We start from the raw sequence: 16,509 nt of genomic DNA, 5'->3' as shown, positions 1-16,509 counted from the left end.
AAAAGTATTTGCCAACTCCAGGTCTGACAAAGGCTTAACATCCTGGATCTACAAGGAACTAAAACATGCTGAAAAAAACAAACAAACAACCCCATTATAAAATGGGCCAAAGATATGAAGAGACACTTCACAAAAGAGGACATCCGAGCAGCCAACAAACACATGAAGAAATGTTCAACCTCACTAATCAACCTCACTAATCATTTGAAGCAAATCAAAACTACACTGATATACCACCTAACTCCAGTCAGAATGGCAATTATCATCAACTCAAAAAAATAACAGCTGCTGGAGAGGGTGTGGCGAAAAGGGAACACTTCTACACTGTTGGTGGGAGTGTAAATTAGTGCAACCTCTGTGGAAAGTGGTGTGGCGATTCCTAAAAGCTCTAAATATCAACCTCCCATATGATCCCGCAATCCCCCTACTGGGACTATACCCTGAAGAACTCAAATCACTCTATAAAAAAGATACCTGCACACGTATGTTTATTGCAGCGTTGTTCACAATAGCAAGAATCTGGAAACAACCATACTGCCCATCAAAAGAGGACTGGATTAAAAAAATGTGGTACATATACACGATGGAATACTACGCAGCCATAAAAAAGAACAAAATCATGAATTCTGCAGCAACCTGGATGGAACTAGAGTCTATAATACTGAGTGACCTCTCACAGAAACAAAGATCTGAGTATCACGTGTTCTCACTCATATAATGGACCTTGAACATCCAATGTAATACTATAAGAAAATGACTGACGGTACTGGGAAACTATGGGGGGGGAATGGGATTAACAGTAGCAAATATCTGTCTGGAGATGGGGAAACACCTCTTATCAACAGGGTGCCTGAATGAAACGTAATTGTACACCTAACCCTTAACTGTACCCCACAAAACCGTAATAAAAAATATTGATTAAAAAATAAATAAATAAATAAAAATAAATACATGTTCAATTTATAATACTTTCAATTTACAATGGGTTTATCAAGACATAACCCCATTATAAGTTAAGAAGCATATGTGCCTGAGCCTGGGGGTTCGAGACCAGCCCGGGCAACTTGGTGAGACCTGTCTCTACAGTAAATCAAAAAATAAGTTGGGCGTGGTGGCACGTGCCTATAGTTATAGCTATTGGGAAGGCTAAGGCAGAAGGATTGCCTAAGCTCAGCAGGTGGAGGCTGCAGTGGCCATGAGCATGCCACTGCAGTCCAGTCTGGGCAACAGAGCGAGACTCACCCCCACCCCCCCAAAAAAGAAGCATCTGGGGCTCTAGTAGCACTTCTTATAGATTTCTTAGTATATTAACATAGACAATTATGCCATCTTTGAATAAAGACTGTTTTATTTCTTCCTTTACAACCTTTATACCTTTAAAAATGCACTACTGCATTGGTCAGGGTCTACAATACACTTTTGAATACATACGATGACAAATGCTCAAGCTTAGGGTAAAAGCATTTAGTTTTGTGCCACTAAGTATGAAAGCAGCTGTAGATTTTTTAGATGTACTTTATCAAGTTGAGGAAGTTTCCTTCTGTTCTTGGTTTAAGCGTTATCAGGAATGGGTGATAAATGCTGCCAAGTCCTTTTTTCTCCTTTATTGAGATGATCATATGATTTTCTTATTCAATCTTTTGATATGGTGATTTGCACAGAATGGTTTTCCAACATTGAGCTGGCAAGGTATTCCTGACATAAACTCCACCTGGTCAAGGACAGAAAGGTCATTAGCCTTTTGGTAAGGCTGATTTCCTAACACTTTGTTGAAGATTGTTTGCCATCTATATTGAAAGGGATTTGGGTCTGTAGTTTTCTTGCAATCTCTTTGTCTGGTTTTGGTAGCAGTGTAATGATTGCCCACAAAAAGGAGCAGAGAAGTAACCTCTCTTATTATATAATCTTGAAGAGTTTGTGTAAAATTGGTATTATTTCTTCATCAAATGTTTGGCAAAATTTACCAGTGAAGCCAACTGGGACTAGTTTTCTTTAACATAAAGTTTTTAACTACAGATTCTACTTTTTAAAAAGTTATAAAATATTCATGTTATCCATTTATTTTTGGTAGTGTGTTGTTCCCTTCATGTAATTTCATACATTACTGTTAACTTTATTGTCATAAAGTGATTCATAATACTACCTTATTATCCTTTTAAAGACTAGCATCTGTAGCAAACCCCCTCTTACAATCCTAACACTGGTCATTTGAGTCTTCTTCGCTTTTTTCCTGATCAGTCTGGTTAGAGGTTGTGCAGAAAAGAGTCAACTCAGCAGAACAGGGTTGCTAAAATGAGAAAATTTAAAAGTTAAGATGATTGTTTCTGGCCGGGCTCGGTGGCTCAAGAAAGGCCTATTTTTAGAACCAATCCTTGGAATGTTGTGCTTGATAAAGAGTGTTTTTGTATGTCTTAAGTTCTGGGACACCAGTTTGACCACAGAGCTTATGTTAACAATGCGATTTAAGGTAAACATCTTGTTTTTGCTCTAGGGATCTGGAGCCTGAATAGTTGAGGTCAGTCACTCAGGTGCTGCATGCCTATGTGACTAACTACCCACCCCCAAACTATGATACCAAGACATAGGTGAGCTTCCCTGGTTAGTTACCCTTTGCACATGCTGTCACCCATTGTTGACCGTAGAACTGAGTCTCAGGCAACTCTACGAGGGTATACCCGAAAATTTACCTGGTTTCTTCCAGTCTGTGCCCAATGTGCCTTTTCCCTTTGCTGATTTTAATTTGTAGCCTTTTGCTATAATAAACTGTGTGAGTATAACAGGTTTTGAGTTCTGTGAGTTCCTCTCGTGAATTACCCAGTTTGAGGGTGGCTATGGGGACTCCCAACACATGATAATCTGTTGCTCTTTTAAAAGGATCTGCATTTGGATTTGCTGTTTTCTACTGTGGTGTTTTGTCTTTGAGAGTGTCTCACTCTGTCATCCAAGCTGGAGTGAAGTGGCAAGATCACAGCTCACCACAGGTTGACATCCTGGGCTCAGGCGAGCCTCCCACCTCAGCCTCCCAAGTAGCTGGGACTACAGGTGTGTGCCACCATGCCCAACTAATTTTTTTATCTTTTGGAGAGACAAAGTCTCTCTACATTGCCCAGGCTGGTCTCGAACTCCTGGGCTCCAGTAATCCTCCTGCCTTGGCCTCCCAAAGTGCTAGGATTAGGAATGAGCCACCATGCCTGGCTGTTGTGTGTATTTTAAAGCTTTGTTATTAGATTCATACACATTTAAGATTATTGTTTCCAGCCAGGCTCGGTGGCTCAGCCTGTAATACCAGCACTTTGGGAGGCCGAGGTGAGTGGACTGCTTGAGCCCGCAGGTTTGAGACCCACCTGGGCAACTTGGCAAGACCTCATTCCCACAATAAATCAAAAATTAGCTGGGCGTGGTAGCGCACACCTGTAGTTCCAGCTACTTGGAAGGCTGAGGCGGAAGGATCACCGGGAGAGCCACTGCACTCCAGTCTGAGTGGCAGAGTGAGACTCCAACTCAAAAAAAAAAAAAGATTATTGTTTCCTTGATATTGACACCTTTACCATGATAAAATATTCCTTTTTACCCCTGGTAATATTCTTTTTCTAAAATATACTTCCTCTGATATTAATATAATCACTCCAGTTTTCTTTTGACTAGTGTTAGCATGATAATTTTCTCGTTCATCCTTTAAATATTAATCTTGTGTCTTTATATTTAAAAGTCTCTTATAGTCAACATATAGTTGAGTCATGTTTATTTGACAATATAACAACCTCTACCTATTAATGGATCTGTTTAGACCATTTACTATTTAATGATTCTTTGTATGACTGAGTTTAAAAACACCATTCTGTTATTTGCTTTCGATTTGTCCTATTTGTTCATTATTTCTCCTTTTTTCTGGTTGTCTTTCTCATTTTTTGGTGTGTGATTCCACTGTATCATTATTGGCTTTTTAGCTGTCCTCTTTCTTGTTGTTGTTCAGTGAAGACTTTAGGTTTTATAATATACATCTTTGACTTATTGCCTACCATCAAATAATACACATATACTTTAAGAAACTTTAAAACGTATACCTATACTTACTTCCTCCCATACTCTGTTATGTGAATGTTTGCTCTCTCAAAAATTCAGGTTGAAATATAATCCCCAATGTGGCAGTATTTTAAAAAGTAACTGGGTCATGAGGGCTCTGCCCTCATCAATGAATTAGCCTACTCATAAATTAATGGATTTAAATGGATTATCATAGGAATGGGACTGGTGGCCTTATAAAAACAAAATAGAAACCTGAGCTAGCACACTCAGCCCCCTCGTCATGTGATGCCTGCACTGCATTGGAACTGCAGTCTCAACAGCAAAAAGGTTCTCACTGGGTGTAGGCCCTTGACCTTGGACTTCTCAGAATTAATAATTGTAAGAAATAAATTCCTTTTCTTTATAAATTACCTTGTTTCAGGTATTCATACCTTTTATTTCTACATATACAGATTGAATATCCCTTATTAAAAATGCTTGACAAGACCAAAATGTTTGGGACAAGTGTTTTTAATGTCAGATTTCTTTGGATTTTGTAATATGTGCATTCTACTTACTGGTTCAGTATCCCTAATCCAAAAATTTTAAAATGTGAAATGCTCCAATAAACACTCCCTTTGAATATAGTGGTACTCAAAAAGTTTTAAATGTTCAGGCATTTCAGATTTCGGATTAGGAATGCTCAACCTGTATTATAAATTTCATAAAACAACGGCTATTATTCTTATAACTTCTTGAAGCATCTAGAAAACTATACGCCACTCATTTTTGTTTTAAATATTTTAATCTTCCTTTTTTATTTTTCTGCATTAACTTTGGTCTAATTTTATTAATTAAAGAAGTCATCCACAGGAGACTATTACAATTGAGTTAAACATAAAAAGTAACTGGTAAACATCTGGTATACGATAAAGTGCAACCCTTCTATAATACCTACTAATAAAATTCACAGGGTTTTTTTTCATATGAATCTGTACTTTTGGAAAATTTACTTTTAAGATTTTTCGGGATTTTTGTAGTTTCTATGTAATATTTATTGAATTTCTCTATTTTTTTCTCCAATATTTTTACTTGTTTCTAGCTATAATAGTTGGTTTTGTAGAGTTACCTTGTTCACTTTCAGTTGACTCATAGGTTTTCTAATACTAGCATTCAAACCATCAATAATTATTTGTTCTCGTACTAAGGGTCATATACTTGCTTACACTATATACCAGCATAACAGGGAGCCAGTACAGCATAGTTGTCATGAATACAAGCTATAGAATCAGCAGGACCTAGATTCACAATTATTAACTGTGTGATCCTGGGTAAGTTCCTTTACCTCTGTGTCTCAATTCTCCACACCATACTGATTTTATAGGAGCCTTGTGAGAATTAGGTAAGTAAAGCACTTGCTATAGTGCCTAGCCTGCAACAGATAAAGACAGATATATCAAGAAAAAAAACTATCATATCATTATTTATGTTTCATGCTTTTATATTTACCAAAACTTCTAGAATATTAAACTGTATGGTGAAAAGAGATATTTCCTCATGGGTCCTGATTTTTAAAGGAAGAACCTGTAAGTTAGGTGTCTACAGGGCATTCATGGACTACCCTCCCTTCTCAAAGAGACCCACAGAAAACTACTATAATCATACACAATTTATCATGTATATGTCAGTGGATCTGCATTTTCTTACCACCTCAGAGGGTGCATAAATTTCACATACATGAACACCAAAATGTTTTCTAAAAATCATTACTATCCTGTTTCCAATAAAATGATGGCTTTTTCCCTTGCTATTTTTATATAGTTATATGATTTTTATTCCATTTGTTAGCATTATCTTAATATTGACTGATATCCAACTTTTAATCTATTCTTGACTTCTTGAGCGGAAAACTACTGCTGAGATGGATTATTCTTTTAACAAATGATTAATTTCAATTTGTTCATATTTTTGTTGTCAGTATATATTCATAAATGAGACAACTCTAAGTTTCTCTTTAAAATTTTGTCTATATTTTTGCACATTTATATTTTTAAAATTTATGTCACTTTGTTTGATGTATGAATCTTGCAAGCAGGATGCTTGATATTTTAAAAACCTATTTTAGAATCTGCTTTTAAAAATAGCAAGCTTAAAAACCATTTACATGTATTGTCACAACTGAATTTGCTCTTACTTAAATTCATTTCATTACTTTCTTCCTTTTAAAAACCTCATTTGATTTTTTTCTAACCTCTCATGACTTAGTGCAATAATCTATTTTACATATTACTTATTTTACTTATTTCAAATTCTAGGATAAAAACATAACTTTTGACTATAACCTAGGAATGAGAATAAAAGTTGTATGATTTTTCCCCCCTTTGCAAGCTAACCAGCTTTGCTCAATCTTTGAAAACAATGTGGTTCTGTTTTATCCCATTGTCATGTATACATATCAAATATAAATCTTCAGGAATTATTTTGGGCATATACAATAATTAAGAAAGTTCTATATATTTAACTGTTTTCAAGACTAATCCAACAATATTTTCAGATCATAAATTTTCTTTTAAAAATTTGTTTTCTATTGATATATAATAGCTGTACATATTTTTAGGGTACATGTGATATTTTGATAACTATATATTTAATACGTAATGACCAAAGCAGGATAACTTAGATATCTACCACCCCAAACAGTTGTCTTTTCCATTTTTTGAAACACTGCAAATCTTCTGCTAGCTATTTTGAAATAAATAATAAATTATGAATTATAATCTCCCTACTATACTATTGAATATAATCTAATGCATTTTTATACCCCTTACCCAACTTCTCTTCATCTTCCCTCTCAGATCACAAATTTTCTATTCTTAAATTCTTAACTTTGATTCATGTCTGGAAATGGTACTACATCTCCAACTTATGTATCTTCAATTTATTTTTCCCCCAGGAAAGGAACACTGATAATGGTTCTCTAATAACTCATATTTTTACTATTGCCCTAACAAATGACTGCTAACTTGGGTGGATTCCTTGGGTCACAATTTTTCCCTTAATACTATTAATACTCTATAAGTGGATATTTTTCCACTGTCTTTGGATTTAGTGTTTTTAGTCAGAAGTACTAAACGCACTAGATGTTTTTTCTGTTTAGATGTTAGCAAAATTTATTTTTCTCTTACAAATAAAAAAAATGTTTGTAGATACAGTTCTCATCTCATAAATTTTACCTGGAATGTAAGACGAATTAATCTCTTCAAAAATTTTTTTTTTAAATCTCAGGAAGTTTTCTTCATCACGCTCTCTTCATTGTTTCTGTTTCATTAGCACTGCCTTAGATACTTAAATGTAGGACAAATATGTCTATTGGTCCTCATCATTTCATTTTAGTTTTGGCCATTTGTTCTCATGGAAAAGGGTCTCAAATTTGGTTCCCACATCACTGATTAGATTTTTTTCATGATTTCAATTCTACTATTTTAGGCCTGAGATATAGTTTTAAGGAGGCAACTGACAAAAGAACATAGGCTTTAAAACTGAAGAAACTGGTCTTAAATCCCAATTAACTTATTCTTGACTATATGACCCGAGCAAACCATTTAACATCTTTGCTTATAAAATTCTCATGTGCAAAATAAGTCACAGTACCTGTCTTGCATAATTAACATAAAAATTAGAAATAGTATTTGTATGATTCTTATTACAGTATTTGATAGGTAGTTGAAAAAAAATGAGTAAGATAAACCTGCCATTTTTATGAATTCTCTTATTGTGAACTTTATTTCAGATTGCTTCCTTTTTAATATCAACCTGTTCTATACATAAGATTTCCTATTCTTGTTTCAAAGAGGTCCTGTCTCCTCCTATTTTATTAAAATAGATAACACTGAGTTGTGGTTAAGACAATGAGTTCTGTACTCAGACTGTCAGTGTTGAACACTGGTAATAGTCACTTACTATGTGACTTTGAGAAAGTTACTAAACCTTTACGATTTGTTTCCTCAACTACAGAAAGAAAAATCTCATAATTTTGTTGTTTGTACTAAATGAGTAAATATATACAAAGTGTTTAGAAGTGTTTTTGAAGATAGAAAGCACACCTTTAGTAAATGAAAGGAATGAAAGGTATTCATTCCTCTTCCACTCCCTAAAGTAAATCATGTCAAAAATATTGTGTTGTCCTTCAAGTCCCTCCAGTACTATTCCTCTACTTTTGAGCTGGAAAATCTCTTCCTAAATACTTTTTTCCTACTGTACTAAAGTCTGTTCAGGACTGTTTACCAAGAGAGGCTGGGTAAATTATGCTTAGTCACCCTACATTTATGTGTCCCTCAGCATCAAAACTGAACCTAAGATAAATGGGCATAATGTCTGCCCATTCCCTCATTATCCATTTAATTTAGAATTCTTGGTCTAATCTGTACCTGGTTCATGGCTCACAACCCAGTTCTTTAACACTGAGAGAAAATATAAGATTCTTCTTTGACCAAGTCCATAAAAAGACTATGCAGACAACTGTTTCTGGTGATCTTTCAGCTTTTACCCAATATAAACTACTCCATATGAGGGGAGGGCATACACCACATGCAATGATCCAACCTCCATATGTCACAAATCCATACCATATTGCATACCGATACCATCAGTAAAAGCACAATCTATTTTAGGCAGCATTCACTATCGGAGCGCTAACCTGTCCTATTCTGTCAGAAGTTCTTAACTGGTGTGCAGTATCCTGGCAATCTATGAACTCTCACATGTATATGGCTGGATTCTGTCCAATGTTACTACTTATTTTTGCCTCACTTAAGAATATATACTGATATGATATATTGAATGTGATATACTGAATATATACTGATAGTTGTCAGACAGAATACTAAAATAAATAAGCCTCATGAAAAAATAAAAAGTGGTATAAATCTTGCTACAAGCAGAATGTAGGATATAGAATTCATCATAAAACTCCTGCAAAGAAATATTATGTACCATTCACCAGGACACACAAGAACTTATTGATTTGTTTATGTGTGAGGACACAAGAGAAAATGGATAAAGAAGTAAAAAGTGCAAACTGAAGTAGTGAGATAGGAGTAAAGAATAAACAGTGCATTACCCGTGGGTGCTGTTATGAATACTATGATATCATAGGAATCAGGTTGTAATTAGTTGTTGATTTGTTTAGTATCACTTTGAGTTTTGTGTTTTTAATCCCTTCAAGGATGCTGTCAAATGCCTCAAGCATAAAAAAGTAAGTATTGCCTAAGGTCATTGATTTCTGGTTCTGCTGGGTAGAATCACACAAAATAAGTCTAAATAAAAGACAAGCCATTGAATATTTGAAGTAAGATATTACTTCCTAAGTTCTTCACAATTCTGAGTTAAAAATCTTGATTTTCTTCAAAAATGTGTATCTTGGCTAGTTTTGAGTTTCCCCATTATCCCTGGTCATTCTCTCCAGTGTCTGGTTTTCTTGCAGAAAAGCATTCAAGACTAAACTCCATATTCCAAAAGTGATGTTGATTCTAATGTAAACTTTATTTTACCATGTGTTATTACATACTATTTTCAATTTGCAAAATTCCTCAGAATGTTAACATGAAAGCCCCATAATTTTATGCAGATATATTAATCACCATTACCAGATGATCAATTACTCACTGAGATGTTTTCTCTAGATTTGACAAGTTTTTTCTTCAGTTTTTTTCTTTCACATATTAGATCGTTATGAGTCTTAAGCAATTCTTCAAAGTGAACTTCATTTTTCACTTTTGCTTCATTCCCAACTAAAAAAGACAGACTCACGTTATTTTTCAAGCAACTCTATTATTAAACACATCTGCATGACTATTTTGTTAAGGAATAGTCTTATAAGCACCTACATGAGTTCTGTAGCTACATCAGAATGACTAATTGATTTTTCCTTCTTAAAATGTTTTCTTTTGACTTGGTGACACCACAGAAACATCTACCACTGTTAGTTACAGATTATGTAGCTTTAGAGAAGTTACTTAACATCTCTAAACTTCATTTTCCTTATCTGTAAAATCTCAACAATCCTATATCAAAAACCAAATTGCATGAAAAATAGCTAACACCTGCCTTGCCTGTAATCAACACTGAACAATATTGAATATCTTTCTTTGAAAACATAGATCAAATTATTCCTCTGCTTAAGACCCTGCAAGTTTCCCATTTCACTTAGATAAAACAAGTCTTCAAAGAATTAAAAAACAAGAAAAAAAATAAGTAAAACGAGTCCTTCACATGCTCTATAGGAGTTCTGCACTTCCTGACCTGACAATCTCTAGAGTTCCAAATCAAGACAAATATCCTCTCAGAGCCCTACATTCTAGCCACACTGCGCTTATCCATCAGACAAGCTCCTTTCCATGTGCAGCTGCTTCTACCCTGTGCAAGCTTCCTCTAACCTCTCACCTGGTCAGTATTAAGCTGCCTGTTTAAATGTTGCCTCTAAAATGGAACATTTTCCAACAAGCTTATCTAAATTTTCCGTCTTCTATCACAGCAAGCTGCTCTCTTCCTTTGTAACATTTAACCCGACTGGAAATTGTATAATTATTTTTATATCTATATAAATAAACATATTGTTTCCCACTATACTCTATAGGTCATAACTACATCTCTAACTACTATCATGAGACCCGGCAAAGAGTAAGTAGTCAACAAATATGTTTTCAGTGATTAAATGCTGAATGAATTAATGCCCCAGAGAAAGTGTTGGCAAACAATAGCCTGCAAGCCAGGCACCTGTTTTGTAAATAAAGTTTTATTGAAACCAGACATGCTCATTTGGTTAAGAATTGTTATGACTGCTTTCATGCTTTAACAAGAGCTGAGTAACTGTGGCAGAGACCTAAAATATTTATGAGCTGGCCCTTTAAGAAAAAGTTTGCCAATGCCTGCTCTAGGGTAAAACATCCAATTTCAATGATAATAAAAACTAACCATATGTTGTAATCATTATTTATTTTGTCCAGCTGAGTTCCAAACTGTCATCCACTGAATAATATACTAACCTTAATCACCAATATTAAATAGAAAACTCAACACCAAACAAACAAATATCTCTAAATGTAGTATTTGTTGACTGATATCTAATTTACTCATTAATGTTAAAGAGCCCCTTAAAATAAACCAAGCTTAAAAATAAATGTGCAAAATATGAATTTTAAACATATATTTCTAAAATTAATATATAACATGCTCCATTTGTTTTTAAGTTCTAAACATTTTTTTGCAGGGTCAGGGTCTCACTATGTTGCCCAGACATTCTTAAACTCTGGTCTCAAGTGATCCTCCCACCTTGGCCTCAGAAACTGTTGGGACTACAGGCATAAGCCACTATACCTGGCTAAATGTACATGTAAATTTTATAAAAGTCTTACCAGTGGGCATATCTCAGCTTTATGGGGAACACAGAGAATGTAAAGCATTGACTCAATCCGAATCCTATTAAAACAAAGAGGATTTATTTGCAATATGAAACCTCCAAATAAAAATTATAAAACACTATTCACACAAGATTATGCCATTGTGTGTTTACTGTCTCTTTAGATTTACACCAATAAAGCCCAATCTGTGCAAATGACAAGTACATTTGAATCAGTTTAGGGTCCTGAAATCAAGTGAAGCAAATAGATCACATCTGTAACAAAATATTTACATATTTGAAGTAAAAAGTTAAAAAAATTGAAAGACAGAAAACATCTAACTTGGTATGTTCATGAACTTTTAAAAGCGCTTTAATAAACCAATGAACATTTCAATGTACTTTTAAGAAACCAAACTCCATCTCAGGTTGCCTTCCCAAGAGCATACACTATCACATTTGTAAATTATGCTTGTGAGTAGCACACTCACAGATAATAAATTTAAATATCTCTGTATCTGCCACCGAAAATTCTGCTACAATAGGGAAGGCTAGTATGAGCATTTGTACTATTTTTCTTGAATAAATACCTGAGTACATATAGTGTGCCAGCCACCTAAAACCATGGATAAACTCAGTATGTATATTACTAAACTGCCAACTTTAATGAAAAATGAGGTGGTATCTAAAACAAACATATTAATTTCTGTATTAAAACACAATATAAATACGGTTTTAAGAATAAGACTGAAAACTGTAAAAATAAAACCAAAAACATATTTTGAGCTGGCTCAGGCATCATTTGCTAATGCATCAGCTTTCAGGGGATCCACATTTATGTTTTTTCTGGCAGAAATGTATGAGAAGAAATGCTAGAAAGAAAAGAATAATTATGCAAGCATACCTAACTATGTGAGTTAATTTAGGCAACAATTATCTGGTACACAGACAAAACAGACATTACTAAATCCACATAGGAAAACTCCAACACTTTACTGCTGGGAGCCTGTATTTACTCTTTCTAGTAGATATAGAGCTAATAAACCTGGTTTTTACTTTCCAATCTATACCAAATTTGGAAAGAGAAAGGCTACAAAGGCAAGTACAATGATAGTATCAGTAACTGAAACTTGACAGCATATAAGTAAAAAAAAAAGTATAAGGTAAATAAGCATTTAATATTTATACTATTATATGGGTATTCAATATGTAGGAAAATAGCTGAACTAAATATGACTATAAGTCATCAAGAAAAGGGCTCACTTATATCAGGCATATCCTGTTTTCTCTTGCGCTGAAAATTTACATAACATTTGAGAAAGATGAAATAATGAAGGGGCAGGATGATTCCCATGTTTCTAGAACTAGAATAAGTAGACCAGTGATATCATTAACTGTAAAATAATGCAGTATAGTGAAATAGTTTAAAACCCAAGTATTAGAATTAGCCTCTCATGGTTACTTGAATGACTTTTGGCAATTTGTTTCCTTATATGTAAAAATCACCCTACCAGCACCTACTCAAAAGGTTACTGTCAGGGTTAGATGATTTAGAACAACACCTTAGAACAAGCACAAATAAATAGTAGCTACAATTATAACAAGTACTTTTTTTGGAGTTGGAGTCTCACTCGGTCGCCCAGACTGGAGTGCAGCAGCCTCGCCTGCTGGGCTCCGGGGATCCTTCCACCTCAGCCTTCCGAGTAGCCGGAATTACAGGCATGCGCTACCATGCCTGGCTGATTTTTTGATTTATTGTAGAGATGAGGTCTTGCTGCCCAGGCGGGTCTCAAACCCGCGAGTTCAGGCAATCCACTCACCTCAGCCTCCCAAGGGCACGGGATTACAGGCTGAGCCACCGAGCCCAACTTAACAAGTACTTCTTATGGGAACAGGCAGTGAGCTTAATGAAGGACATGTTAAGCTGGGTAACTGAGGGGCACGGAGCAACTACAAGCTGCATTGTGAGATGGATGCAAATCCCAGTTCCACCTGCCAGCAGGTTAATCTCTATGGACCTCAATTAACTAACCTTTATAAAGAGAATAATAATGGTAAATCATTCATAAGGTTTTTGTAAAGATTAAATGAGAATATGCAAGTAAAATACTTGGCACAATGCCGAGTGCACAGAAGTCCTATCTAAAGTAACGGCTGTTATTACTGAATACGCACTCCCCTCTATGTGTTTGTATATATATGTGTGTGTATAATCATATTATGTTTTGTAGGCAATAGAATATGTTAATATATATATATATAGAATATATTAATTTGGCAAGGACATCTAGGCTGAAGATTTGGGAGTTATTGATATATATGATGGTTGCAAGAAAATAAAAAGTCAAAAAGAATTCTGAGAGCCCATAATACAAAGTAAAAATAAATCCGGCAAATAGGGGAGAAATATAACAGAAGAAAAAAGAGTTTTAAGAAAGAAGTAGTCTGTACCGCATCGTGTCAAAAGGGCATGTTTTGAAGGGTGTCACTGGATTTGCAATCAGGAAATCACATGTGCCAAAGCTGCTAATGAAGGAGCAGAAACCTGGCAGCCACAGGTTAGGGAATGAATGAAAGGTGAGATGTGTAGAAGGGATATGTAAATAATTATTTATAGAATTCTCCTTCCAACTTTCTTCCCCTCATCACCAAAGGAGTCACATGAGACAGTAGCTCTGAGGGACAAAAACTCTGGAAAAGTTATGCTGTCCGTTTTAAGATTGTTTCTATGCCTTCATCACCATCTCCTTTACAAAAAATCATCTTCTACACTGCAATCACAGTAATTTTCTCAAATTTAAACATGATGGTATATTTCTTTGTTTAAACTGCTTTACTAGCTTCCAATCACCCACTGAAAAAAATATCAAGTCCTTACCATAGGGCTCCAAGGCCATTTATGAAATGACTCCTCACCCTTCTTTACATCCCCTTCACAGGGCCCACTTCCATCCACGCTCTGTGCTCCCACCAAACAAAACTATACAGGTTCTCAAATGTGCCAAATTCTCTCTTGCTTTTGTAACCATTACACATACAAGGTGGGGGGAGGACACACAAAAACCTGGAATTACTTTTTGGAGGGCAGGCCCCTTGTAGTGTAGGCTTCCCCTGCTAGATACGTATTCTAGGAATCTATCAGCATCAATGTACCAGTCAGTGTAGTGAAAGGCTGCATTTGGCTTCAGTACATTTTTTTTTCTTTTGAGATCCTTTCATGGCATTTGCCCATTTCATGATAGATGGTTTACACTAACAACCTGCCTCTACTGTGCTACAGCATGACCCCAGTGCCCCACCATCCCTATTCACCTGAACTCACTGAATATTTTTTTTGTTTCCCCAGATGAATAAAGCCCTCAAAGGGAAGCGTTTTGCCAGTATGAAAGAGGTGAAACTGAGTTCAAAAACTATTGTGAGCAGTAAAAGACGCATCTCGATGGGAGTATTGCATCAAATGGGGAGTACTTTGAAGGTGACTGAAGTTTAAACATGTAAGAACACACAATTTTTAATAAATGAATTCCAGTTTTTGGCGGGTCTCCCCACACAGACCCTCTTTCTTGAGAAATGCCCTTCTTCTTCTGTCACTCTAAATCCTCACAGTCCTGTGACATTAAATGCAAACAGTACCTTCTCTAGGAAGTGCTCTCACCTTGAAAGGTAGTTAAGTACTTCTCTGTGCTCCAAGGATACTGCCCTCATCTTCCATACTTCTACCTCATCCTGAATTTTCACCCTGGTAAAATGTTCTCTATGACCCCCACCAGACTGCTAGCTCTTGGAAGACCAGACCTGTGTTCTCTATATTTATGTATCCCCATTTAAAACAACAACAACAACAACAGTAATCACGGGTCTAGAGTCAAAGACTCAGGCTTGAGCTCTTGTTTAGCCACTTACTGATCTGTGGCCCTGGGGAAGCTACTTAACTGCACTAAGCCTTGGTTTTTTTCTGACCTGCTAAATTGTGAGGAGAAAAGAAAACGCCAACAAGCAAATTAATCAGCACATCGTAGGTGTTCAACAGAATTACTCTATGTCCATTATTACTGTGTTAGAAATAAGTAAAAAATTATATAATAAACACATGATTAAGTAAATTATGTATTTTTATTATTAATAGTTGAATGCACAATTGAACTAATAAATACTATTATTTAATGATAACATAGCAAATACATTACAGAAGTAAACTCTAAATGTTCTCGTGTACTACAGCTAACACGTTATAGGATTAACGATGGACATTTGATTAGTAACATTAGCTGCGAAAACTAAGGTCAGATTTAAAATGACATCCCTGAATCTTATACATGCCATTACTTAAAAACTCCACAAACCCCAAATACAGTGTTAAAACACTTGCTATTTTAATTTCTTTCAAATATTATTTTTAAAACTCCCCAGAGTCCTCATAAAAACAATCTTCTTCCTGAAAGCCCAAGCGGTAACAGCGATCGTTAACGCAACAGGTGAAAAAAACTGTTAGCATCTCTTTCTCAAAAAAAGGAAGAGCCATATTTTCACGTAGACGTTTTCACAGTAAAGCCGAAATGCAGCGCGACCATTTGAAAGGATTCCTAAAGAGTCTAAAACTTTGGTTCTATTTTTATACATGCAGAAACGACCCAACTGATACAATTTGATCCTTTTCGGATGAACGTACCACATCGGTCACCTTTTCTCAGGCGTAATTAAGAAGGCGTGGACAGGTTCAAGATTCAGCACCAGGTTGATACTCTAGAATAAAATACACATACTCGGTGCGCCTCTGATTCAAAAGCATTTAAACCAGAATCGAGAGTGGGAAAAGGCAAAGACCGAGTTCACCGCCATAGCAAGCACCACGCTCCCCACTCCGGAGACAAGGAACCCGAGGAGGGAGCGGGAAAGTACGGAAAGGTGTCTCTAAACTCGCACCCCTCCGCACCGGGGCGCCCGGCCCGCGCCCAGCGGGTCGGTCCGTGATGGCACGGCCCCCACGCCGCCGCCCCCCGACAGCCGGGCCCCCGACAGCCGGGCCCGGCCTCCCGCCGCCAGCTTAGCCACAAGGTACTCACGGAGAGGGGTGCGCACAGCGGTCCGACCCGCCGGACCCGACGCCC

General features: G+C 36.1%; 1 protein-coding gene across 3 annotated transcripts in view; it reads right to left on the bottom strand.

Moving 5' to 3' along the window:
• AHI1 (Abelson helper integration site 1) overlaps positions 1–16,509 on the bottom strand; it is a 204,428-nt gene that overhangs the window by 186,992 nt on the left and 927 nt on the right. For all 3 annotated transcript variants that reach the window (XM_008065442.1, XM_021716221.1, XM_008065440.1), the window contains exons 2-3: positions 11,418–11,481; positions 9,670–9,794 (exon numbers count right to left, since the gene is read on the bottom strand). In XM_008065442.1, coding sequence (XP_008063633.1) covers positions 9,670–9,794; positions 11,418–11,427 — 135 coding nt within the window. In that variant the 5' untranslated portion in view covers positions 11,428–11,481. The remainder of the gene's footprint in view (positions 1–9,669; positions 9,795–11,417; positions 11,482–16,509) is intronic.

This window comes from Carlito syrichta, unplaced genomic scaffold (genome assembly GCF_000164805.1).
Source record: "Carlito syrichta isolate Samal-C Ts95f unplaced genomic scaffold, Tarsius_syrichta-2.0.1 Scaffold308352, whole genome shotgun sequence".
Classification (NCBI taxonomy): Eukaryota; Metazoa; Chordata; class Mammalia; order Primates; family Tarsiidae; genus Carlito; species Carlito syrichta.
The sequence above is the reverse complement of the archived record's forward strand: the minus strand, read 5'-3'. Positions and strand labels throughout refer to the sequence as shown.